Genomic DNA, 25,860 nt, shown 5'->3' with positions numbered 1-25,860 from the left:
GAACCCCGGAATGAATTTATGGTCGAAGTACTAATTACTAGAACACAGTTTTTACAGAAGCATTTCATTTAGTACACAGATGGAAGAATAGTTTAGTTACAAATCAATTATCACTTTTTTAAGCTCGAGTTCCCTTCACGGCTTCTCCTGGAGTCTTTCCTTCCTGATTGTCTCGAGCTCCGTCACCATTTGCCAATGTTCCTTTGACAAATGACTTTCACCGAAACTTATGGACATTAGACGGCCCATTGTAAGCAATCTGAAAGACAACATTGATCCAGTTGAGAAAGAATGGAGACAGAATCAAAACAAATTGCTCAAACCATGGCTAGAATAACCTGCTAAATTCAAGGCTGCCTAAGCTTCGATCAGCTCGTCTGGCAGCAACTAGATCGTCTTCAACCACCTGAAAGACATCGAGAAATGAATATTTTTTATCCCTTATGAACCATATAACAGTAAGAATAGATATGTTCTAGTGAAATAAAGTGAAACTTGAATGCAAGATTTAGTTCTAACCTTTTGCATATCTGGATCAATAGAATGAGACAAAGATTTCATCGTACCCAAGTACCATCTCCAAGCTTTTAGGATTTCTTCATCCACTGTCAAGGGGGACTCGACAGAAGATGGACGAAGCGGGAGAATAAGGTCAGCAGGCAAAATATGAGATTTCCCTTCAGAAAGAATCAGCAGTTGAACATCTACAGGCATCTCCATCTTATAATATGTAAAATCGTACTCAACCTGGGGAAACAAAAAAAATAGAAATTGATGACAAGGTCGCAGTTAAACAATTTGCAAATAGTAGCTTTAGCTCATTTACAATGATGACATGAAGCGTGAATATCTTATATTTTGTTTACCGTTTGGGACTCCATCAGGCTTTTTAATACCCTTGCGTTATCAACCCCAGTTGAGTTGAGTGTCCCAGCTTGTAATTGGGTCTCGTCAATGGTTAAGTGCGAGCCTTCAGCCAATTGCAAAAAACCAAATGCCAGCCTGAACGATGAAAAGTATACATGCCTTTAAATATTATGCTTCTCCTATACAAAATTATGATAATATTATGGTCTACATAAAAACAGAGAAACTTGAAAATTTGAATACCTGTTTGTATTGTAATCCTTCTTTGGGGCAAGTGAAATAGTGTTGAGATAATTTATCGTTATAGGCAAGGTTATTGTGAAAGGAAGAAGGCACTCGATAGCGAGTTTAAGATGATTGCTGAAAACAGGCATACTTTCTTCGCTGAGGCAAGTAAGATTTAGAGATAACTTTCCAACAGCAACAGAATCAACTCTTGTGTGGACCTTCACATATCAAATAGCAATATCAAGAAAGATGCAGAGAGTGATGAAGCATGTTAATTTTGTGAAAATAAACGCTCTAGAAGATGCAAAAAGCACTGTCCAAGTCAACACGTGGTGCTTGGTGAGAAAATGAGGTGTGGCTGACCCTGGATAACAGATGCAGTAGCACATATTGAGCAGCCACCCTATCATTTCCAAGAACAGTTGTTAAATGTCCCACAAGAGCTTCCCGTAGTTCTTTTGCTGTGTTAGGCATTAACTGTAGGATCAAAAGAGAAATATTAGCTACCAGCATTGGCAAGAAATGGAACAAGATAAGAATGCTGTAAAGCTTGTGGAGCTCACCTCCAATGCAGGACCAGAAAGAAAATCATTTACCGTAAGCTTCCGGTGTATGATACAGTGGATCCGAGGCACCTATAATGAATAAATACAAACATTGGATGTCCATCTCAGAAGTTACTTGACAACTTAACAGCAAGGCACTGGAATATGTACATTGTTGACATTTCAGCACCTCTTGACATTTTAAATTGTGGTTCAACACTTCTTGCAAACCTTTTGATCTGGACATGTCAATCAAGCTGGGTTTTATAGTAGTTTACTCGACAGGATGTAAAACATGCAGCTTTGCTCTTCTATAAAGGTATTAATCAAGCTGCTAGAATAGTTAATCTGTAGACTCCAAAAGTAACATCTCCACTTTGTTTATTATTTTTTATTGATTCGTTTCTCCATTGGTTTTTCATGATTTCTTTCTTTTTCAGACATCTTTTTTAACTATAACTTAATCTTTTCTCTAAGCTCTGATGTTTCTATATCATATTTCTAACTTTGCCTATTTATAAATGCTTATTTTAACAAACATTTCTTTTTCGATTGAACACTGAAGTTACCGCATCAAGAAAAGGTCAAGGTAGGATGTGCCTTTCACGAGTACAAAGTATCCAAAAATAAGTTGGAAAACTGAAAAACGGAAAAATCTCAAGTTAATTTACACTTTCGCATATAAGCCTAGCAAGCCAGCAGTGAGTATCCCCCGAGCATCTTAAACAGCATGCCACTGGGGTAAAAAAAAACTTTTAAAGTTGCTTAAACAACCAAATATGGATTCCATTCTTTGCCTCAAAAAAGGTACCCTATCCCAAAACTGAATGAACCAAGGCGAAGTAACATATGGAGAAAAAAAAACCTTGGAAGGAGGCAGATGAACCAGTTCATCCTCAATACTTTGCAATAATTCATCATTATCAACTCTGTCTAGAGGAAGTTCTGGATCAAAAGTCAAGATTCCGACAAATTCAAAAATATCATTCAACTTTATCTCGGACTCAACGGTGTCATACATCTGCAGAATTTGAAGTATAAAAATGAAACCAATCGAGTGTCAGATGAATCATAATGGTAAACATTTTATGGGAGTTGCAACTTAAGATATAAATCTCATTTACTTGCCTTTATTAAACAGGGAAAAGAATCTCTTTCAGCATCAGGGACCAAACTCAAATTAGAGAAGGTTCCCTCAGTTACAGTCTGTGGCATGGTTAAAGGATCCAAAGAAACTCCATCCTCCCGCTGACAAGAATGAAAATTTGGAAAAATTAAGTTAATCACGAATTTACCCACATCCACTACTCAGAGCTAATTTTGAACAAAAATTTAGGCGATTTATGCCATGACACGAGAATCAACAATGACAATAGTAAAAGGAACACGATTAAGTTAGTCCTACGTACCATCTTTTTAGAATTTGGAGAACCCTCGGTGGCATTAAACTACTGTCAATAAATGTAGTTTATCACAATGTTATGCCAAAATACACATCCCAACTAAGCCATGCAAATTTTTACAGGAGAGGATATCCATGTTAACAAAAGTGAATGCAGAAAACCGAACTTGCCGAAGGAATGTCATATCTCAGTTTAAATAGTGATATTTCCTCAATCTTAGGCGTGCTTTAAAGTTTTTGAAGGGAAAACTGGGAAAAAACATGATTCCGACCTACAATAAGTAGGACGGGCATAAAAACCAGGAGAAAAAAAAAAGAAATATACCATCATATCAACATCACCCATAACTGCTTCATCCTCCCTTGGCCGCTTCTCTCTCTGTGGAGATATTAAATTGGAATGAGAATTTCTAACAGCCTCTTGAGAAGATTCAGCCCAAAAATTTTGCCCCGGAACCTAAAACAGAGAGAGTGAAAGGACTGAAAATTTAAAACTGCCATCAACCATGCCGAAAAACCAAAACAGAGCAAGAGCTGTAGCTTGTAGAACGAAGTAAAAAAGGGAACAAGCAAAACGAATGAACTCACAGGAATGCAATAAAGCAGTCGACGCTCCCAAATTTGCATATCAAGTGAGGTATTCATAGGAGAATGAGAAGTATCCGCAAATTTGTTTGTTCTCCATGTATCGCCATCCTGTAACAGAAATACGAAAATATCGTTGAAATCTAACCATTGTTCTTAGCACCAAACAACTAGATTGTACAACACCGCAAAACATGGCAAAATACCTTGTATGCGCCAACATAAAATTCATTGCCCAACATGTCTTGTATCATTCCTCGAAAGCGCACCAGAGTATTGGGTTGAGTCCATTTTAAGGTGGAAGGACTAAGCATCGGCACCTAAAGTAAGATAAAACCAAACACAAAAATTGGCCTAAATTTCATTCCGCACTTACTACTTCGTTGTAACAGCTAAATTGTGAAAAAATATAAACTAACAGAACCCAAAAAAAATTCAACTTATTTCTCCGAGCATTAGCAGCCGGTGAATCAGCTGACCAGCATGATATACAAAAACACGTTAGAAGAGGGAATCTCAAGTTTAGTAATCGTGATCTTCTCGTAATCAGAAAATAATATAATATTTACACCGATTCACGGAAAATGTTTTTGATAACATGAAGTAAAATCCAAGTACATACTTAAAAACCTCTTATCATGGTTACATGACCAATCAAATACAGTAACGAAAGCATAATGGAAAAAAAATCAACCTGAGAAAGACAATCATCATCGAAGAAGAATTGGCGGAATAATTCAGCTGCTCCCCAGTCCTGGCCTTGGAGCACCGCCGGATCGTATCCGGACGCCACCGCCTTATCAAATGTCAAGCGTACGGCTCCAAGAGGGTTCGCAAGGCAATCGTACGGCAGCCCCACCATTGCAATTTCTTTTCTTTGTGTAGATTAGAATACTCTTATCATACAACGCACAATTTGGAGGGTTAGGCATTGGTTAGAATCTGAACAGTGTTATAGGAGTGGTTGATTTCCCGCCAATCAAGTTGTGTTCCCGCCATTTCGTCATTAGGTTTTGGGGCTTCCTGCTATATTGGGCCCACGCAACGCGGCCATGTGGCATCGTCCCAGGACATATTTAGATAAAAATTTGTATGAGCCGATCTCACATATCGTATTTTGTGAGAAAGATCCCTTATTTGGGTCATTTATGAAAAAATATTAATTTTTATTGTGAACATCGATAGAGTTGACCCACCTCGCAGATAAAAATTCGTGAGACCGTCTCACAAGAGACGTCCTCCTTCTTTAATATATTTTTTAAATTTCTAGTTTTATTATATTTTATTTTTGGAATAACAGGACAGTAAAATTATATAACAATGTTGAATTAGATATATAAACAAATTGAGATACTCGATAAAATACTTTTTCGAATTTAAAATTATTGAATTTGAACAAAACTCAAAACATATTTAAAATATTTTGATCAAACGAAAAGAATGACCAACCGATGAAAGAACATTAAATCATTCTGTTTAACATAGGTAAAAAATTTGGATATCATTTCATATAAAATAAATTTCAAAACATTTAATAGAATTGTGTAACCACAGTTCAGTCCATATCGAATGTGAGCGTTAAAGCATTGAGAAGACCTTTCCTTAATACGAGAGCCGAAGTTTCGGATTTGATATCGATATTTTAACGACAAATCTAATATATATATATATATATATATATATATATGTAGTGATTGGAGCATAGATCTTTCATGGAAAGATAGTATGTGAGACATTTAATTCAAAAATAGGTAGGATCCAACCAGTTAGAGTACCCTTTCGATAATTTACGAATCACTTACAAATTTTAATATTTCATTAATATAACATACAAGTATATATCAAATCATTCGAGTGTTTGTTTTGAAGCAAGCAAAATAATTGGGATAGGCGAATAGCTCACATTTTCCAAACTCTCGACTCATTGTTCTAAAGAATTAACTAATTCGAACCAAAATTCTTAAAATTTTCAAATCTCAAACATAAATAATTCTTATTCACTCGGTTCGATTCACTGAATCTCAATTCAAACATGACTAAATATTCTTTCTCGAACCAAACAATGTCTCATCACAAAAATCCATTCACTTTTACCTCCGCCCGAAATCTCTATGATTTCGTCGTTACGATATTCACAGACACATGGTGGATGCGTAACATATCAAGAAAACGTTAAACCCCATGGCTGTCCATGCCTCTTTATTTGAATCTCAATCATGTTGTTACACAAACAAACATGAAAACACTTATTTAAGTTCAACACTAAAATGACAACACCCACCTTTATAATCATCCCTTATTAATACACAAAAACAGAGTTGGACGATCAAGGGGACTCATAAACTTGGCTAGCATATCTCCAGTTCATCACATTCCATATGTTCTTCAGGTAATCCGGTCGGGCGTTTTTGTACTGTACAATGCCAACCAACAAAATGGTTCATTCGACGTCTCGGAGACGTGATTAAACAAATTCAACATTCATATGATCTACCTGCAAATAGTATGCGTGCTCCCAGACATCGATCCCGAGCAGAGGAACCAAGTTCGACCCTTTAGTACCCAGTGTGTCCTGTGGGGTACATGCACAAGAAAGTTGGATCAGTCGATACGTCGAGTGTTATCGAATGTCAATGACAGATACCTGATTCACAGTGGTGTCAACCACAAGCCTCTTCAATTCTTTGTCCAAGCCGAGCCACTGAAAATATCAATGAAATTAAATTAAACAACGCAAATTCACCGGAGATTAATGTATTCCATCTCTAGGTTGTCATGGAGCGAGTGTTATTGGCTTACCACCCATCCGGAGCCCTGTACTGCAGCTCCTTCTGCATTCATCTTCTGAATTAGAGCTTCCAAGGACCCGAATTCATTGTCGAGAGCCGCGCGTAAAGGACCCTTGGGAGGCTCACCACCACCTTCCTGCAAGGAGAGATTATTTTATCATCATTCTATTGAAAGAAAGCTCCATGTTTCGAATTTTTGTGGTAAAATAACTGTTTATGTTTAACTTACACTAACGGGTGCAAGATTCTTCCAGAAAATTGAGTGATTTACATGACCTGTGAATTGAAACACAAGATTACAAGTCGAAAATCTCATGTAAACATAGGAGCATTTTGGATGAAACCATTATGTAGAAAAACACTTTCAACTCGAAATTTTTAATTGGTTTTTTTAGTAAAAAGTTACAAGGTTTGGAACCAAGTGTAAACAAATTAAACCGATTCGTGAGCTTTTCCACCCATACTCAGTTATCTTCGAACTTTTTTCGAGCCGAACAAAAATTAATTTTTCCACCAATCACCATCACTCTGAGAGTCTTAACAATTCATAAGATTGTATATTAATAACATGAAAACCTCCGCCGTTGAACTTGATGGCGCTCTGCAACTTGACGACGGTGGCGGCATCTCCAGTGGAAACGGCGCCGTCGAGCTGCTCCAGAGCCTTGTTGTAATTGGTGACATAAGCCAGGTGGTGCTTCTGGTGGTGCAGCCGCATGATATCTCCACTGATGGTGGGTTCCAGTGCATCATAGTCGTAGGGCAGATCGGGAAGCGATAGCTTGATCAGTCCATGAAACCCTTTGGGTTCAGCACCAACCATTGCTTAGATTCCAAGATTTTTCAGAGAAGAAACGTATGAAGATGATTGATATACGGAGTCTGCGTGAGTGTGTGTGTGCGCGTATATATGTTGACCTGGAATTGAGTTCGATCGATAGTACAAGGCGGCCTGTGTCTGGAATTGTACTGCTTGGACTTGTACTTCAAGAAGTGTAGTACAAATTGTGTGTCATCTCCTGTTTCGTTCCATGGAATCTTCTCTTGAATTTTATCAAATATTTACAGTCTTGAATGTATCGGCAATATAAATTATTTTTTACAATATTTTTTTTCAAAAAGTCGATACTAAAGTGGATTTTTATATTATTTAAAAATTTAATATTAAGAAATCAAAACCTGCTGTTTTATTTTTTACTTGAATCACAACAATTCAATCTCACGCTAACTAAAATCATTCCAATGAATCAAAATTGAACTCGTGACATTATCTCTGATATCAGTAGTAAGATACAATATTTGTCAATTTACCTAAAACTATTGATAGTGGTAACGGTACAACTCTATTATTTAAACTGTACATCAGTTCAAACACCACGTTTCGATTGTTCAACAAGGGGAAAACAATTATTACATCTCAACTATAAATTATATATATTTGAAAAAAAAACACATAATTTAATTTTATCAAGTAACTTATGTCAAAGTTATACATGCATATATACACATATTAAAAAAACATAGTGTTTTCAAGGAGAATGTGAGAAATGGAAATGTAGTAAAATTATATTTTGGTAGATTATAATAAAAAATATAATATAAGATTATGTTTACTTTGAGTTTGAGATGATGAAAATCTTTTCTACTTCGATTTATTTTTAGAATAACAAAAATAAATTAAAGTGATTCAAATTATTTAATTAATTTATGTGAGAGCTGGAAAACGTGGAATGAATCTACTCTATAAAATGTTAACAAATGAAATAATGTTGATTACAAATTACAATGACTCATGTGGACGCTGAACAGTGTCAGTTGTATGAACAAGTGAGTAAACAAATAGGCTTAAAACAGATGCAAAATAGGAAAAGAAAAAACCCTGAATCACAATGTGTAGCTGATTTCACTGGCAGAAAGAGAAGTGCCTTCAGATTTCACAAGATTGGAGCCTCTGCTGCCGATATCGAGACCCTGGAAGCGACCTAAAGGATCCTGGTGCAACCTGTCGGAGAAACCGAGTACAATGCGCAGCAGACATCGTCATAGGATGCTGATGACTCGACATGGCAGTATGAATGGGATGAAATGGTGGGAGTTGTAGGTTTTTTGAGATGTTATGGGAAAAGAAGGCGGGGGGATTGTACGGGACATGCTGCATTGCGGTGCTGAAAATTGCATCTGAGGGGGTGGAAGATATTTCTCCTGTGGCGGCTCTGAGTCTGTCTACTTCTTGCTTCAGTGCTTCGTTGAGTGCTGCAAAACACACTGATATGTTATGTGGGAGATCCTACCGAATTCATTGACCATTTTTATAATTTCTTACATAGGCAACTCGGGCATGGTTCGAAATTTCAAACTGAGAAATCAAAAATTTCTTTGGCATTTGCACGATTGCATTGCTTGGGAGTAAATGTAACCAAATTAAAATAGCAACTCCATGAAAGATTTAAATTTTGTAATTTGCCAGATCGGTTTATCAAATAAAAAGTACTTCACCATTCATGAAAGCATGCTGCTGCTTACCATCGCGTAATCGTGCTTGCTGTTCCATGTGTTGTAACTGAAGTTTGAGCTCTGTGTTTTCATTACTGAGCCCTGTTGTGTCTCTCTGCAAGAACAAACATTTTCTCAAAACATGGAGCCATCAAATAATATATCCAAAGGAAGAATACACCCTATCCATCGGTAGCAGCTGACATTCTTGTACAATTTACAGAGACGAATATACTGCAGTTTTCAGTACAGAGAACATCTCAGAAGGGAATATGGGCGGCCATTTTAAACAAGATAATCCGTATAATATCGGTAATTGTACAGAAAGAGGTTTATACACTTGGTATTCTGCATAAATCCCAAGAAAATTTTGCTCATCTTGAGAAGTTGAAATGAATCAAACTACTTTAATTTGGCCTTTAAATGTTACCAAGAACAAGGGAAGGAAAATCTAAAAATGGTTGTCCCCTCAAAATCTGTGGCATAAATAAAACAAAAAGGGTCAGAATAGCTATAACGAAGCACTACCTGAAACAGTGTAAGTTGTGCAGAGAGAGTTGTCGCTTCCGTTTGAAGGTTCTGAACTTTTCTCTCGAGCTCAGACATGTAGTGTGCCTTTCTCTCTTTGGATCGAGCAGCAGATTGACGGTTAGCCATAATCCTGATCCATGGTAACACCGATACAAAAAAAATGAACGTCGATTATGATTTTATTTGTACTAAATTCAAGAGGAATGTTTATAAGTTCAAGTCCCGTCTGGTATGTTCTGTGTAAAATTAATCTGAGAAATACTTAGCCAAACAGCTTTGGAAATTAATGATCCCGCAAATTATTCAGTTTAGAAAAATATTGGAAAATTTCAAACTATAGGAGAGTAGATATCAGTTATCCCTCCATATAAGAAATTTGTATCAAGATCCTTTAGTTAAAAAAAACTCTCTTCACCAAAAATGTCAACCTGGTAGAACAAGAACAAGTTCAAGATCAGGCATCCAGGGTGGTGGAGCCCACCGGTAGCCATCTCCTCCGTTTTAATTCTAAGTTTCATATATTTTATGTAATTTACATGTATGTATTCATGTGATTTCATTACCTACTAGTTATTTTTTCTTCGAAATCGGAAATCCTATATTATCGAAACAGCTGACCAATTTCACTCCAATCCACAAAAAAGAGACCCATTGGATCTCTCTTATTTCGGGGGAAAAAAACTAATACTCGTATTGTTACCAATTATATACTCGACCCGATTCGATTCAATACCAAGATTTCAAATCAAGAAAACACACACCCAAAAAACAAGAGCGAAAAAGAAACGACCTTTTGGCGCGTTTGGGGTCTATAGTCCACAATTCAGCAAGCTTATCAGGAGCCATAGCTGTCTTTGCTTCAATATTACTCTCATTCAACGTTAGATTCGAGCTATCCACAGAATTACTGTACCTATGCCTAGGCCTACCCATTCCACCAGCAGTCTTCCCGCCCTCCGCCGCCGTCCCACCAGCATTGTATAAAGCAACCGAGTCCACAACCCCAGATCCGCACCCAACACCTGCGCCTCCGGCGAACTTCTCTATATCCATATAAGTAGAGAACATATCATCCACAGATCCCATTTCCTCAAAACTCCCCTCTGGCGCATCGAACTGCTCGGACACTAGATCCAAGTGCTCCTGTAGCCGAAATTTCACCTCCGAGTGAGCCCTGCGGTGGTGGGTCGGCCTCATTGCGGCAGAATGCGACGGCCTTTTGTTCAACTTAAAGTTTGGATCTTGCATTTCGTGGCTTCCAGTTATAATGATTTAGGAGTGGACATCCATGGAAGTGAATCAGTGACTGTTTTTTTTTCTTTAGTTTTTGGATTAAAGTTGACAAGAATAGGCAAATATTGAGAAATGGGAGGTTGAAAATGGAGTAGTGGGGGAGAAGGAGCGAGGCGTTTTGTAGGGATGAGTCGATGAGGGTGTAATCATTCGAGGTGTGGGCCACGCATGGGATCCCAGCCCCCTGACGAAGGAGGATATATGTAATAAAAGTTTGTTCATGTACTTGAGTTATGTATATGTTACACCCATGATTGGCGATCATATTATTTCAAAATAAATAATATGTAGTTTATTAATTTTTTTAATTTTCACAGACTGATCATTTTCTATAAATACATTGATGTTAAAATTCACAATGTAATATGACTCACTTTTATATATATATACACACATGTATCTAACCATCGGTGCTATTTTCTTTGACCTCGAGTTTTTTCTTTGATACGATACACTAAAATTATAGCTTTTTGATTGTCAATGCTGGGCAGATGTTTAAGAAATTGAATTAAATCGAATCAAAGTGTCATATTGTTTGGATTGATTTTCATATGATTACAATTTGATTTGAGTTTATATTCGACCAAACCGTTAAAATTTAAGATTAGGGTAAAATAAACAAAATTAAACCGATTATATTAATATAAACAAGCATGTAAAAAATTGTCAACTTATTATGTTTTTTCTTGGATATATACATATTTATTTATTTGATTGTAGTTTGTATTATATCCTTGATGAGTTTTGTAACAATCTAACTACTACGAAAACAAATTTATTTCAAACATTCGCCCAAATAAATATAATTACAATATTAAAAAAAATTAAGTTTTTCCTAAGTCGCAAAAATATGTAAATTCTAATAAGTAATTTTATATATGATTTTTTACTTATAATTATAGCACACGTTCAAATAAAATATTTATTTAACTTCTATCGAGTGTCAACAACTAATTTTTTTTTTTAAATTACAATATCTCATGTATCGATTCTATATGAAAATTGAAAATAATAATCAGTCATCCAAACTAGACCGAACCAAATTTCATAATTTGTAGTTGATTTTGCTATAAAAAAATTCATAGTTTGATTTTGTGTTAAAAAAAAAAATTATAGTTATATTCGAATTTTATCAAATCATACCGTCCCTTTACACTTAGGCTGCGTTTGATTGCAGGATAAAATAAACTAATGATTAGTATGTAAATGATAAAGAAAATGATTGTCGTAGATATGTAATATATGGTAGTATGTTTGGTTAGATTTTTAAGTGTAGGATAATTTTGAAATTTTTGATGAAAGGACAAAATTGCCCTTCTTCTTTTTTTTTCTTCTTCCACTCCGGCGGCGGCGGTCCGGCGGTGGCCCGGCAGCCGACGTGGCGGCGACGGCGTCGGTCCGACGACGGCGGTGAGTCGGCGGTCCGACGGCGGCGATGGCGTTTCGGCGAAGTTCCGGCGACGGCTATGCGGTGCGGTCCGGCGCATGTCCGGCGGCGGTGGTCCAGCAGCCTAGGTGGTTCAATAGCGGTGAAGGAAGAAGGGTAAAATTGGAAAGTGGGTAGGGATAGATGTGAGATTAATAATCCTACGGAGGAAAGATGTATTATTTTATCACACGTAATACCACCTAATCACTCATAGGAAGGATTGAGCTGGTTAACTAAGAATCGTACCAAACGCAGGATTAGGTGTGATAAAATAATCTATCACACCTAATCCGCCCAACCAAACGTTGCCTTAGCATGCATAAGTCGGATGATAAATGTGAATTTCATCGAAGATAACGTGGATCATATACATCGAAGTGTCTTGGACAATTTGACGGATGATTTGCAAATATTTGATTTTTATCTCATTTAATAGAAATTATTTATTTTATTTAGTAAAAAAATTTGTTCCATGTATGTTGAACACTATTTTTATGAATAGGTTTCTTGTGAGACGATATCACGAATTTTTATCTGTGAGACGGGTCAACCCGACCGATATTCACAATAAAAAATAATACCCTTAGCATAAAAAGTATTACTTTTTTCATGGATGACCCAAATAAGAGAACCGTCTCACAAAATACGACTTGTGAGACCGTCTCACACAAGTTTTTGCTTTCGTAAAAAAAATATATATATATATATATATATATATATGTATATGTATGTATGTATTTATGAGAGAAAACTTTCCAAAGAACTTGAATCTAATTTATATGCCTTTTAACATTAATTAAGTTTCATCAAATTACTAAATCATTGATGGATTTCAATACATTTCGCTATTTGCTTTCATGTCCTCAATCGGGCATCCTTTTCACCTCGTAGAACCATGAATATGTTAAATGTTTAACAAATTAGGTGAGAGACATGACACGAGAAAATGCATTGTTTGAGTAAATAAATAATTACAAACACAAAAAGTTAACTTTTTATTTTTATTTTTAAAATTAGTGACAAGTTACTAAATGCACCCTTCCCTTTAAATTGTAATCATATCTTAAAATATTTGACTTGGTTTTTCAAGGATAATAATTATAAATCATTACCTGAGATTATAAATTTTAGTCTTTTAAAAATCAAATATTCAATGATAAATTGATTATATATATATAATTTTTGATTATATAACTTTGGAGTAGGTTTCTTGTGAGACGATATCACGAATCTTTATTTATGAGACGGGTCAACTCTACCGATATTCACAATAAAAAATAATAAATACTCTTAGCATAAAAAGTAATATTTTTTCATGGATGACCCAAATAAAAGATCTGTCTCACAAAATATGACCCGTGAGACCGTCTCACACAAGTTTTTGCCATAAATTTTGTTACGCTTTCCAACTCATTTGATATGTTTCATCAAATTCAATAAATGAACGTCATTTCATTGATGAATACGATTGATTGAACAACATAACTCATGTAAGTTTTTTTTTTTCTGGGGAATATTGCTTTCAATCTCCGGAAATTATTATGTGATCGATATATGTATTAATATTTATAGTTGTGTACATTGAATTTTGTGATAAAGATGCAAGATTACTATTCTTTCCTTTGCCTCCAAAGTGGGGTGCAAAAAGAATCTAGCACTCGATCACTAAACAATTTTAGAGTCCAAAAACCATTAATATTAAATAACCAATATGCAATTCAAATGCTAGAGCTGTATTTTAGTTATTGAAAATATCTTAACTCATTGTATTTTACAACTTTTTTTTTTTTGAAATTTTTTTAAGTCTTGCACAATAATATATAATTTTAATGTATACAATTTAGCAAGCCCAAGATTCATAACGTGATCATGAAACCAAACTTATAAGTTAATCCTACACGTGAGCTCTGGCTCGAACTTTTATCGTGAGTTAAAAATGAAGTTGTCTCATTGTTAGGTTAACTTATGGTCCCGCTCATCAAAATTTATCTCAAATAACATTGAGTTCGTGCTGAATCAATAACAAAACAATGGTATCTACATACCTTATATGCTGATTGATCAAAATTGGGAGTCATGGATCTTCAAAGACTAAAAATATAGGAACAAAAATAGAGAAAATAACATTATTGAATATGTAACTCGTATTTTGTCGTTTTTTTTATCATATTAATGGTCAGCTTACGATCCTAGTTAATTGACTTACACTTTTTTCACTGTTAATATTTTTTGTCAGGGTGATTACATGGAACCAGACACATAAAATTATTTCAGTGTTATGTCGGTATTTTCTAGTGTCATATAATCATTATCCGACGCCATGCAAGCATTTTAGAGAAAATAACTAAAAATGAGAAAAATATATAAGTTATTTGATTAAAAAACATGAATTGACCAATATCACGATAAAAAATTAAAAAATGTGCAAGCCACAATACAAAAATTATTGTCCCACGAGAATATAACATGCGTTTTGTGTCTTCTATGCGGTTTTAGGAATACAAACATGTATTCTGTTATATTATCTATACCATATATTATTACGTTATTGAGTTTGAGACACCTAAAATAACTAACTTTTGTATCAATCATTGTTTGTCATTTTATTATTCAAAAACATTTTTCTCAAATTACAAAACATTATATTTTTCATTTAATAAAAATATCATTAAAATCATCAAAGTAAATTCACATCTTATCTATATATGTTATATCTTAATAGAAAAAATTTCATCTTTTATTTATATTTTGAAATTTTAAATTAAATAACCATATTACTTATACTATAAAAATATTTAAAAAACATATTTAATGTTTTAAATTTTAATATAATATCTCGAATTCCAAAACATTTAACACAAAAATTTTACCATGTACGATGTGATCGGAAATAACATTAGTTATTATTTAGTGTAAGCATAATGGAGACAAAAACAGTATCATGGTTTTGTTTTTCGTTTTTTGTTTTGTTATGTTTTTTTTTTCATTTTATAATTTAAAATTGTAGTTTATTTTCTTATTAATTTTTATAATTAAAATACGAAATTTATTTAAATATAATCAATTCAAATTGCAGTACGATCATCAATTACGTTTTACAAATATGATATTATCTATATTTGAATATAAATCAAATGAACTATAAAAATCTATTTTTTGTAAATCAAATATAAATCAATTTTTTGTAAACCTAAAATTCAAATAGATTATTCGACTGAGTTTGTAATTTCATAGCATGTTCATGTATAATTCGTCAGCTCATAAATTTTCCAACAATTTCTCATTTGGGTCATATAAGTCATCCAAAAATTGTATATGATAAAATTAGACCGGATTTCAAGTTTTGCTATATAAATTAAAAGAGTAGGTCTCTTGTGAGACGGTCTCACGAATCTTTATCTGTGAGACTGGTCAACCCTACCGATATTCACAACAAAAAGCAATACTCTTAACATAAAAAGTAATATTTTTTCATGGATGACCCAAATAAGAGATCCGTCTAATAAAATATGACCCGTGAGACCGTCTCACACAAGTTTTTGTCAAATTAAAATAAAGTTTGCTCAATACAAATTATTTGGCTAGCATTATTTGCAGTTATTACGTTGATCCAGAAGTTTATTATACGTACATCTAAAAATAACGGTCGGTTCAATCATTATAAAAAAATCACTAAACTTATCAATTATGGAGTAGGTCTCTCGTGAGACGGTCTCACGAATCTTTATATGTGAGACGAGTTAACCCTATCGATATTCATAATAAAAAAGTAATACTTTTACATTAAAAATAATATATTTTCATGGTAATTCAAATAAAAGATCTGTCTCACAAAATACGACCGTGAGACCGTCTCACATAAGTTTTTGACTCAATTATGACAATACAACGTAGTCAAACAATCGTTTGAACAAAACTCATCCTCCAATTCGAATTGTTATTAAAAATTGACTGTATTATTTTTCAGGTTTTAAAATTAAATTAATCTTTTTAAAATTTGCACCAATTATAAATTATTTTTACAATTCTGAATCTAAAATATATAAAGTTGCTAGAAAATATTATTACCGACAAAAAAAATATTTAATTTATAAATTTTTGAATAAAAATATTCATTTGTAGTATCAAGCAAGCTTCGTCAAGCTCTTTGCCCGCTCCTTCAAAATTCAAATTCGCAAACATACACTGGGGGAGACTTCATATATGCAGTAACCTTTACCATATTCTCTCAAGTCTCAAATAAAGCAAATCAACACACTTTACTCAATAATCTTGAATCCATTCATTGGATTTATGTGACCCCTAATTTTGTTCGGCAATTATTTCCAGCCACTCTGGATAAAGGTGCGATCTTTTGTTGTATTTCTGGGTTTTCTCGAATCACTTAGAACCCTGGTAATTGAATCCGAAAAATTTCATGTTTCCTAGCGTGCGGAGAACACGGGGAAATCAAAGATCGTCCTTTAGAATTAACATCGGATTTTGCAGTATGGTGCCTTTCGGTTTTTGTAATTTTTTTAGTTTTTTTTGGCTGAATTCGTGGGTTTCTTGTTTTGATTAGGTATTTTTTGAAGGGGCAGACGAGGGACATTATGGAAACCCTAGAAGCATCTGAAAACTTTCGCAAGACAATGAAAATGAAAGATCTTGAATCGGTTTTTGGCTCTCCAGGTATTTATTTTTCCTTATTTAAGGTTAATTCCTGTATGTTTTTTACTCTCGAGTTTGAAGCTAATGGCAATCAAGCTTTCTACGGTGATAGGAAATTTCAAAGGTTGGATAGAGAGAAGTTGGAACCAAGAACTCGCTTTATTTTTAAAATCTTACATTTAAAAAGTTTTATTCACTATTATTTCCAAATACAAAATTATTTTTGCTTTTAGAAGCTAGTAGTTCAGTAGCGGTTAAATGACTTTTAGCTCTGCACTAAGCAGAGTTCTAATCACCTTAGTTGAACATTCTGATTTTTATCCTGTTATGGCACCTTTCCTGATCATGCATTGGAATGAGAATAAAAGCATCCCCTGTTCTGTTTATCATTATGAGGTTGCTGTTTCTTTTGTATCATGTTTTTCTGAAAAATCTTGATAAATATTTTAAAACCGAGATCCAGTTACACTTGAGAGAAGCTGAAAAACGAATTTTTTTGTAGCTGAAGCTGCACATCTGGATGCCAATCCTGATTCAAGGGGACTTGATCTTAGTGTAACTGTTGGTGACGCTAAAAGTATGACCAATGATGATAATACATCGTGTATCCGAGAATTCTGCAAACGCCCTGCCTCTGACAAAGAGGAAATGGTGTGTAAAGATGGTTTTTCTAAGGCCAAAGGGTTCATTTTAAATCTAAATAGTGATGATGGTTCAAGTTCAAATAACAGTGACCCTTTTTATCCTTATAAGAATTACGAACTTTTGAATCAAAGGGAAGATTTTGAGAGTGGAAGTTCTGTAGGTCCACTAGAGGAAAATGATTCAACTAGAAAATGTAAAAAGGTCAAACAGAATGATTGTATGCTTGCTTCATATGGGGATAATCAAATGACATTTCGAGTACCAAAACCACGTGGGAGGAAGAGCAAAAATGATGTGCTTAAGAGGAAGTTAGAAATTGCGAAAAAAGAACAGATTGATAGGTTTGCACGGGCTGCTGCTCCTAGTGGTTTGCTTAATGGGCTGAATCCCGGTATCATTAATCATGTGAGAAACACAAAACAGGTTCATTCTATTATAGAAGCCGTCACAAAGTTTGCCAGAACAGATAATCCACAATATGGAAGCGAGCAAGATGATAGAAGCAAAGCTGGTACCGGTGAAAAAGATGTAAATAGTGCAAAAGTAAGTCGATCTGGTCTCAAACAAGGAGAAATTTTGTCAAGAAGTAAGCAAATTCGGGACTTTCATGTGTGTTCCAAATCATTTTCTTTAAGCTCTGATGCCAAAAGAGGTGGTGGGGATTCATACATGGGAAAGACAAGAATTTTTACAGGGTCGCCATCACAATCCAGCATTAAGAATGTGGATGATGCACTTGTTCTGAAGTTATCATCACCAGCATCCATCGAGTCAGAGAAAACTGCCTCTTTGTCTAATGAGGAATCGGCGAACTCTACCAGTGTAGCTTCCCTCTCTGTCAAAGGTTGTTACATTGTCCTTTTCGTTTGCACTTGATTCTTTTTCAGTTTTGGTAGTGCATTATTGGAAAAAAATGATTTAAAATATGAGAAGATGCGTAAATTTCTATGTTACACTTTTATATCATGGTAACAGACACCACCAACAATAAATAATTTTTTTGTGATAACATGTCCATTTGTATGATTTCAGCTGCTAATGTAGCTTCTCAATGGTTGGAGCTTCTCAATCAAGACATCAGAGGGCGCCTTGTAGCACTAAGTCAAAGTAAACAAAGAGTTCGGGATGTGATTCAAACTGTTTTACCTCACCTATTATCAAGAGAATTTATCGCTAACGATGAGAAAGAATTATATACGACAAAAGAATCTACCATTTGCAACAAAGCAACTGCTGAAGCTCACCGTGATAGATGGTTCGAACATTTTGAAGTGATGGATAAAGCCCTTTCTGAAGAAGAAGGTCATCTGGTGAGTTTCTCATGGTGTTTATAGCTAGAAAAATCTGTGTATAATCTATTGTTTGAATTGATGTCTTTCATCTAAGACTTGGTTTCATGCGCAGCAAACTTGCTTGGTTTCTGTTGCGTTACAGTTATCACAAAATATATTATCCTTTATGCGAACTTCCAGTGATTCTCAAAGTACTTAAATCATGTTTAATACCTTCTAGTGAAGTTAATTATAGCTACCATAATCTTTCTTTTTGCACATACTGTTTAGTATCTCCCACCACTTTATGATCTTTACAGCTAATGATCAAATTTGAGAAACTATCTTAAAACATCCGGTGTTATTTACAGTTGAACAAATTTGCCTAGCTATTGATTGATTACTCAGCTCGGCCACATACCTGCAATTCCTGATTTCATTTTTGTGTCACTGGTGCAAATTGTCTAAAACGTGAACTTTTCTTGAAACCATTTGATCAAATTATTCAATATTATCACTTCTCGTATATTTTACTTTCTATTTCTATTACTAATCATGACCGGCAAAGTGATATCTATAAAAAATTTATTTATGAATTTTATCAGGAGAGTTGGTTAAATGGAGTGAAGGCAATGCAGTTTCATTGTGAAAGTGGTTTGTTTGGTTCTTCACAACTGATGCATCCTCTAGGAAATGACAGCAGGTAAATTTTTACAAGACAACTTAGATTTTCAGTAAGATGAATGCACGTGATTATTCTAGTTTAGAGCATCTCTGTCTCAATAGTTTAAAATGCAGATACGAGGGAGCTGATAATTATGAGAAAGATTTAGCTATTGGGGCTGCTGCTGCTTCCATTTATTCAACTTGCAACTTCCTGATGTCCAGGGAAAACTGATATTGTTGCTAATTATTCGAACTGGGATTTGGTCATTGTTTTTTTTTTTGGTATTTTAACTAGGGTTAGATGTTCATTCGGGGAAATTATGTACCAACGTACTTCAATTTTAGTAAGAATCGAAATAAAAATTTCGAATAAACTTAAATGAAGTCTGTCGGAAGAAACAACAGGCCCGGTAGATATTCCACTTCAGTTCAGCAAAGATAAATGCTCAAACGGAATCCAGTTAAGTAGAGATGAAATGCAGATTCACGACGCCGAAGTTCGATTTTTATTCAAACGAACAACGTCAGGCAAGGTTGGAAGGACCTTTACCTGTTCGTTATAAACGAAAATAGAACTCAGCAAATTTTGAATAAGATCGATTGTAATATACTTATCTGTTTAATTTGAGACTTTATCAAATTCATTAACTCCACACAAATGGGTACTTAAAATCTAACTGTAAACAATAAAGCGTAAATTGCTCGCTTTTCCCAGAGTTCGCGATTGCAAGAAACTGTGTATGTTTTGGACTGAACCTTAATTGGATACACGGTTCACAAGTATGTGTACGATTTAGCTAGGGACAATGCAAGTTTTGGCAATACCCGCACATGGAAATTATATGAATATCATGAAATTTCTCGAAACATTTCAATTTCGAGGCCAATAAGCCATTCCTTATCGCGTCGTGTTGACGGAAAAGCCAAAATCTTGGTTAATTTATTCTCTAAAGAACCCAATTTTCCGATCAAAAACTTTAAAATTCGCATTCCCTTCTCTTCTCAAGGCATGTGCTTATCTTTCAAATGTACTTTACGGTGGATTTCTTCTTTCCATGATTATCAAAAAGGGTCTTCACTATCAGCCTTTCATCACCCTTCACTTCTCGATGTTGTTTGGAATGGTGTCCTTCTCGAAAATTCTGAAATAGCAACGATTCTTTCAGTCGAGGCAAGGATGAATCCTTTATCCGCAAGACGATATTGTCCGTATAAAAGTGCTTTACGTTCACGGCAATCGTCTCTAAGATACAACGACTCCTATCTAGAGTAGTAGAACAACAAACTCTGGATTTCGACGAACAAAGAAATGCAAGATCTTTCAAGTGAGTATGAAGGAAAATCTGCAGCAAGATGGAGAAGGAATTTGATGCAACAAAAGTGCCAAATGAATGCGGGTAAGGGATATTTATAGAGCATCAAAGATTTGTTGATAAAAATATATGGAAAAACAGGACATATATGCAGTAAACCAAACAAGCGTGCTGTTCACAGTAGAGTATGACTAATGTATAAAACCAGCAAATCAGTATCTTGAAGAAAACAATAGAATAATGCTTAATTAAATCAAACCGAGGCCTGTAGCTTGTACAGTTTCCTTAAAACAGATTCGCCCCCTCCTGTATGTGCTCCGAGGATTCAGCGGACGTCTGTTTCCCAGGATACAACGGGCAAACCAGCAGAGTTGCAGCACAAAGCACTATGCTAGCGAACAGAATCAGTACCTGAACTTTATCAGTGAACAGAGTAGAAGCAGAACAAGCAGAAGCAGTACTGTAGCAGAACGTACAGTACTGTAGCAGAACAGAAGTACTGTAGCAGAAGTACTACTGTAGCAGACCGAAGCACTGTAGCAGAACAGAAGCACTGTAGCAGAAGTTCCACTGTAGCAGAATAAGCAGAGGAACTGTAGCAGCAAGAGAAAATGGATTTTTCGGTCTCTCTTTCTAGGCTAGGCACATCCCCTATTTATACATGTCAATACCATCCATATGAAAGGTCACAGGTTGCCTTAAATATGCCTTAAAGATGGTAGATGAATCACCAACAGTTGGGGAGATGAAGCACCAACAGTTATGCCATGCGAAAGGTCTCAAGGGCATGGGAAATGTCTCAACTGAAAAAAAATAACAAAAGATGGCATAGACTGTTAGGCAAATTTTGCCTTGATCGGTCCGACATTCGACGCGCCCAGGTCGCGCTCGTACGCTTGCACACAAGTCAAGCCTTTTTTCACTGCAAATCGAGCCCATGATTTGTACCCCCCCTGCGCCTGTGTGCGCGAGAGAGAGCCTCTTGACCAATCATAGTTACATTTTCATAAAGTGTAACACAATATAACTTATCTATACCACTTCATTTTTTCAACGTGGGACAAACCCACCTTTCCAAATTTCCATTCACTCACATGGAAAGCCCATAAGCCTAAAAGTCCACCTTTAATCCAACAAGATTACCTCGAATGGGCACAACTTTCGTACAAAGGTGCAATCTTTGGTGAATAGACGTGTTGTTTCGGTGAAAGAACGCCTTGTTCTTCTTCCGCACAGCAAGGCGAGCGCACCCGCGCGAGAACTGGCGCGGCCGCCCTCCCTGTTCTGTCTGCGCACACTGAAAACCAGTGTGGCGCGCGCGGCTGCGCGACATCATGCGCGGCCGCGCGCTGCCTTCTGTTTGTGTGCACTGGAATGCGCGCATCCGCGCAAGAACACGCGCAAGTGCGCACCAGCTTCTGTTTGGAAGCCAACAAAATTTATTCCTTCAAATAATTTTGGTCCAAAAAAATTAGTATTGGTCAAAGACCACACCACACCTCACCGCGCCGAGCGGACGCGCATGTGTTTAATTCACTGAGACCTAACCTAGTAACATCTCTCCTCTTCTAAAAACTTCGATATCCCTTGGGGTCCAAACCCATAGTCCATACTAGAACTAATAAGGAGGAGTAACTTCCTCTAGGCTTCGAACGTGGGACAACCACATTTCTATTTTATTCACATTTTCTAACAATCGATATGTATGTGAAATGTGGGTGGCTCAGTAGTGCAGTAAACCTGTTTGACATTGTGTCCCATTGTGAAATTTCGGTTCGGGATGTTGTTCTGTGGAATTCTATCATTGACGGGCTTCTTAAAAATGGGATCTGCGAAGCGAGTTTGATTCATTTTCGTCGGATGCAGGTGTTGTATGTGAAGCCTGATGGTTACACGTTGTGCATTCTTCTCGGATTGTGTAACCATATTTCGGATATTGTTTGTGGAACAGAAATTCATGCCTGTGTGATGAGAAACGCTTGTGACGATGACCCTTTTGTAGTTACTGGCATGATCCATATGTATTCGAATTTTAACATGCCAATGGATGCTTGGTATGTGTTTGAGAAGTGGGAAAACAAGTGCAATATAGCAGCTTGAAATGCAATGATCAATGGATTTTGTGAAAATGGATTTTGGAGAAATGGCTTGAATCGCTAGCAAAGAGTGAGAGTCTCGAGCTGGGATCCACCGCGTTTTCCAGTGTGCTGACAGCTTGCTCACAGAGTGACGATATAGGAGAAGGTTGTCAGATACACAGTGATGTTGTTAAGGTGGGTTTTGAGAAAGACCCTTTTGTTAGCACTTCTCTCATAACCTTTTACTCCAAGTGTGGACTCCTTAAAGATGCAGAGAGAGTGTTTAATATGGTAGAGGATAAAGAGATGGAAATATGGGATAGCATATATCTCAGCATATGTTAAATGATGGCAGCGCAAATGATGCTTTACACATCTACAGTAAGATGCGATTTAGAATGGTTTGAACCAATTCTTTCACCATATCGAACACTTTGGTGGCATGCAATATGATCGGAAAACCTTATTTGGGCAGAGGATGATTCATGGCGAATTGATAAGAAAAAAAAAACCAATGACTGAGAGTCTGACCGTACAAAGTGCTATTTTGACAATGTACTCGAAACTTGGGTGTCCAAAGGACGCACACAAAGTTTTCAGTGGAATGAAGGCAAAGGACTTTGTAGCTTGGGGCTCTTTGAGATGGGAAATTCGGGAATTGAACCTGTTGAAATAATGTCCCTCTCCTTGATTTCCTCTTGCAATCAATGTGGATTTGTGGAAGGTGGTCTGAAAGTATTTCAATCCATGAAAGAATACAAAATTGAGATTAAAATGGAGCTCTATGTTAATATGGTAGACCTCCTAGGACGTGCTGGACGCTTTTACAATGCTTATAATCTATATCTATATCTATATAAATATACAGATTGAATTGTGAATTTCCTTTATTATCCTCATTAAAATTGTATTCTAATGACACTTTGTCTTCCTTTTATGTAATTAGTTAATTATTATTAATCCATTCACTAATTATTATTTATTACTCTTTCACTCAATTTCATGGCATGACTACAAATAATATCAAAGTATTTGTTCAACAACTAATGATTCGAATCAATATGTAATAATATTATTTATAAATTTAATTGGTTTTGTGAAAATACCTTACAAATAATAGTAATAGTGTTATACATTCTTTTATTAAAATAATCAATATGTAATAATATTATTTATAAAATTAATTGGTTTTGTGAAAATACCTTACAAATAATAGTAATAGTGTTATACATTCTTTTATTAAAATAAATAATACAAAAAATTTATATTTAACAAAACAGAAATATTCTTTTATTAAAATAAATAATACAAAAAATTTCAATATATAATAATATTATTTATAAAATTAATTGGTTTTGTGAAAATACCTTATAAATAATAGTAATAGTTTTATACATTCTTTTATTAAAATAAATAATACAAAAAATTTATATTTAACAAAACAGAAACATTCTTTTATTAAAATAAGTAATACAAAAATTTATATTTAAGAAAACAGAAAATAAGAAATTATAAATTTATATGTCGATGTTTAATCTATATCTATATCTATATTTATATACTAATAATCTATATATTTTTAAATTTAAAATTAATTACTTTAATATTTACATTGACACAAAATTCACAGGAAATCACTATCATAAATACATGTTTTTTTTTTGTTTTCATCTACTCATTTAATAATAATCATTAATATATTTTTATTCTTAAATTTAAAATTAATTACTACATGTTTTCTTTTTCATATATTCTTTTAATAATAATCATTAATACATTTTTATTTTTAAATTTAAAATTAATTACTTTAATATTTACATTGACATCAAATTCACATAAAATCACTATCATAAATACATGTTTATTTTTTGTTTGTTTTTCATCTATTCATTTAATAATAATCATTAATATATTTTTATTTTTAAATTTAAAATTAATTACTTTAATATTTACATTGACATCAAATTCACATAAAATCACTATCGTAAATACATATTTATTTTTTTGTTTTTTTCATCTGTTCATTTAATAATAATCATTAATATATTTTTATTTTTAAATTTAAAATTATTTACTTTAATATTTACATTGACATCAAATTTATAGAAAATCAATATCGTAATGTTATAAATTTAAATAAATTGTTAATATTACGAACATTAAGGTAATAATGGGAAAACGAATAAAGATGAGTGTGATTAAATAAAATTAAATTATTAATAAATATTAAGGTCATATAAAACATTTTTTTCCCATTTAGAAGGTAGATATATATAGATTACTTATGTATCAACAAAAATACGTGATTGAGAGAAAATGTTTATATGTAAGTGATTTCATTGCAAACATTTAAGTTATTTAATCAATTTTCAATATATAATGCTAAATACATATTACTAAATAATATATTATCTATTAATTAATCTATTAAATATATGACTTTCATTTGTGATCTGACTATTATATTATTTTTTTTTTGTTTTACAATTTGTCATGTTAATGATGTTATTTAAGTCATTTTTTTATCTTAGTTTAATAAGATCATTAATAGTGTATTTAACTCAATCAAACTAATTATTATTTTAATTTAATTTTAAATTTAATTTTAATTACTTAAATTTATATATTGTCGTCAAATAATAATATGAAGACAAAGGGAGATGAGTCGGACTGAATAAAAATAAATTATTAATAAATATTAATGTCATACAAAATTTCTTTCTCCCATTTAGAATAAAAATATTTTCAGACTCTTTATGTGTCAATAGAGATATGTGATTGAGAGAAATGTTTGTCTGTAAGTGATTTCAAACACTGTTTTTAAGTTATTTAGTCAATTTTTTTATAAATACTGCTAAATAAATATTACTAAATAATATGCTTCATTTGATCATTTTTTGTTCTTGCAATGAGAGAAGTTTTTTTACCCTAGCGTTAACATGTTTGATTGTTATATGTCATTTGTATTGATCATGTAATTGTGTTTGGATTGTTTATGTGATTTGTTTGTTTGCACAAAGAAAAGAGAAACAAAATCAAATATCCAACAAAAATGGTTATTTTTCAATTTTTTAT

The 25,860-nt window shown here is 34.1% G+C and overlaps 4 protein-coding genes and 2 pseudogenes across 4 annotated transcripts in view; 3 read left to right on the top strand and 3 right to left on the bottom strand.

Annotated features, from left to right (window-relative positions):
* Nucleotides 1-11: 11 nt before the first annotated feature.
* Nucleotides 12-4,635, bottom strand: LOC142524248 (mini-chromosome maintenance complex-binding protein). The gene is made up of 14 exons (XM_075628136.1): nt 4,322-4,635; nt 3,834-3,947; nt 3,631-3,738; nt 3,335-3,499; nt 3,050-3,088; nt 2,769-2,888; nt 2,506-2,661; nt 1,659-1,730; nt 1,459-1,572; nt 1,111-1,313; nt 867-1,002; nt 520-747; nt 339-406; nt 12-259 (listed from the first exon to the last, which is right to left on the bottom strand). The coding sequence occupies exons 1-14, from the start codon at nt 4,487-4,489 to the stop codon at nt 136-138; spliced, it is 1,815 nt and encodes a 604-aa protein (XP_075484251.1). The 5' UTR covers nt 4,490-4,635; the 3' UTR covers nt 12-135.
* A 1,159-nt stretch (nt 4,636-5,794) lies between these two features.
* Nucleotides 5,795-7,342, bottom strand: LOC142525231 (superoxide dismutase [Mn], mitochondrial-like). The gene is made up of 6 exons (XM_075629448.1): nt 6,993-7,342; nt 6,646-6,692; nt 6,427-6,552; nt 6,272-6,328; nt 6,122-6,199; nt 5,795-6,040 (listed from the first exon to the last, which is right to left on the bottom strand). Exons 1-6 carry the CDS (start codon nt 7,237-7,239, stop codon nt 5,954-5,956), a joined length of 642 nt encoding a protein of 213 aa, XP_075485563.1. The 5' UTR covers nt 7,240-7,342; the 3' UTR covers nt 5,795-5,953.
* A 794-nt stretch (nt 7,343-8,136) lies between these two features.
* Nucleotides 8,137-10,920, bottom strand: LOC142525030 (transcription factor RF2b-like; annotated as a pseudogene).
* Nucleotides 10,921-16,311: 5,391 nt separating this feature from the next.
* Nucleotides 16,312-19,967, top strand: LOC142525630 (uncharacterized). Its single transcript, XM_075629960.1, has 7 exons — nt 16,312-16,506; nt 16,591-16,649; nt 16,737-16,833; nt 17,315-18,301; nt 18,490-18,767; nt 19,334-19,431; nt 19,515-19,967. Exons 3-7 carry the CDS (start codon nt 16,755-16,757, stop codon nt 19,624-19,626), a joined length of 1,554 nt encoding a protein of 517 aa, XP_075486075.1. The 5' UTR covers nt 16,312-16,506; nt 16,591-16,649; nt 16,737-16,754; the 3' UTR covers nt 19,627-19,967.
* Nucleotides 19,968-22,408: 2,441 nt separating this feature from the next.
* On the top strand, nt 22,409-23,619 carry LOC142525217 (pentatricopeptide repeat-containing protein At2g40720-like; annotated as a pseudogene).
* A 2,208-nt stretch (nt 23,620-25,827) lies between these two features.
* LOC142525218 (small ribosomal subunit protein eS27y) overlaps nt 25,828-25,860 on the top strand; it is an 89,069-nt gene continuing 89,036 nt past the window's right edge. Inside the window, exon 1 of the mRNA XM_075629419.1 lies at nt 25,828-25,840. Within this exon, the coding sequence (XP_075485534.1) occupies nt 25,838-25,840 (3 nt within the window). The 5' untranslated portion in view covers nt 25,828-25,837. The remainder of the gene's footprint in view (nt 25,841-25,860) is intronic.

This window comes from Primulina tabacum, chromosome 14 (genome assembly GCF_025594145.1).
Source record: "Primulina tabacum isolate GXHZ01 chromosome 14, ASM2559414v2, whole genome shotgun sequence".
NCBI lineage: Eukaryota > Viridiplantae > Streptophyta > Magnoliopsida > Lamiales > Gesneriaceae > Primulina > Primulina tabacum.
Note: the sequence above shows the minus strand (reverse complement) of the source record. Positions and strands in the feature narration are given on the sequence as shown.

Coding starts and splice junctions, on each gene's coding strand:
- LOC142524248 (XM_075628136.1), bottom strand. CDS start 4,489: ATGGTGGGGCTGCCGTACGATTGCCTTGCGAACCCTCTTGGAGCCGTA. Junction 3,739..3,833: donor TTTATGTTGGCGCATACAAG/GTATTTTGCCAT, acceptor TTTCTGTTACAG/GATGGCGATACATGGAGAAC. Junction 407..519: donor TTGATCCAGATATGCAAAAG/GTTAGAACTAAA, acceptor GATGTCTTTCAG/GTGGTTGAAGACGATCTAGT.
- LOC142525231 (XM_075629448.1), bottom strand. CDS start 7,239: ATGGTTGGTGCTGAACCCAAAGGGTTTCATGGACTGATCAAGCTATCG. Junction 6,693..6,992: donor CATCAAGTTCAACGGCGGAG/GTTTTCATGTTA, acceptor TTCAATTCACAG/GTCATGTAAATCACTCAATT. Junction 6,041..6,121: donor AGCACGCATACTATTTGCAG/GTAGATCATATG, acceptor GGCATTGTACAG/TACAAAAACGCCCGACCGGA.
- LOC142525630 (XM_075629960.1), top strand. CDS start 16,755: ATGGAAACCCTAGAAGCATCTGAAAACTTTCGCAAGACAATGAAAATG. Junction 16,834..17,314: donor ATCGGTTTTTGGCTCTCCAG/GTATTTATTTTT, acceptor ATTTTTTTGTAG/CTGAAGCTGCACATCTGGAT. Junction 19,432..19,514: donor CCTCTAGGAAATGACAGCAG/GTAAATTTTTAC, acceptor CTGTCTCAATAG/TTTAAAATGCAGATACGAGG.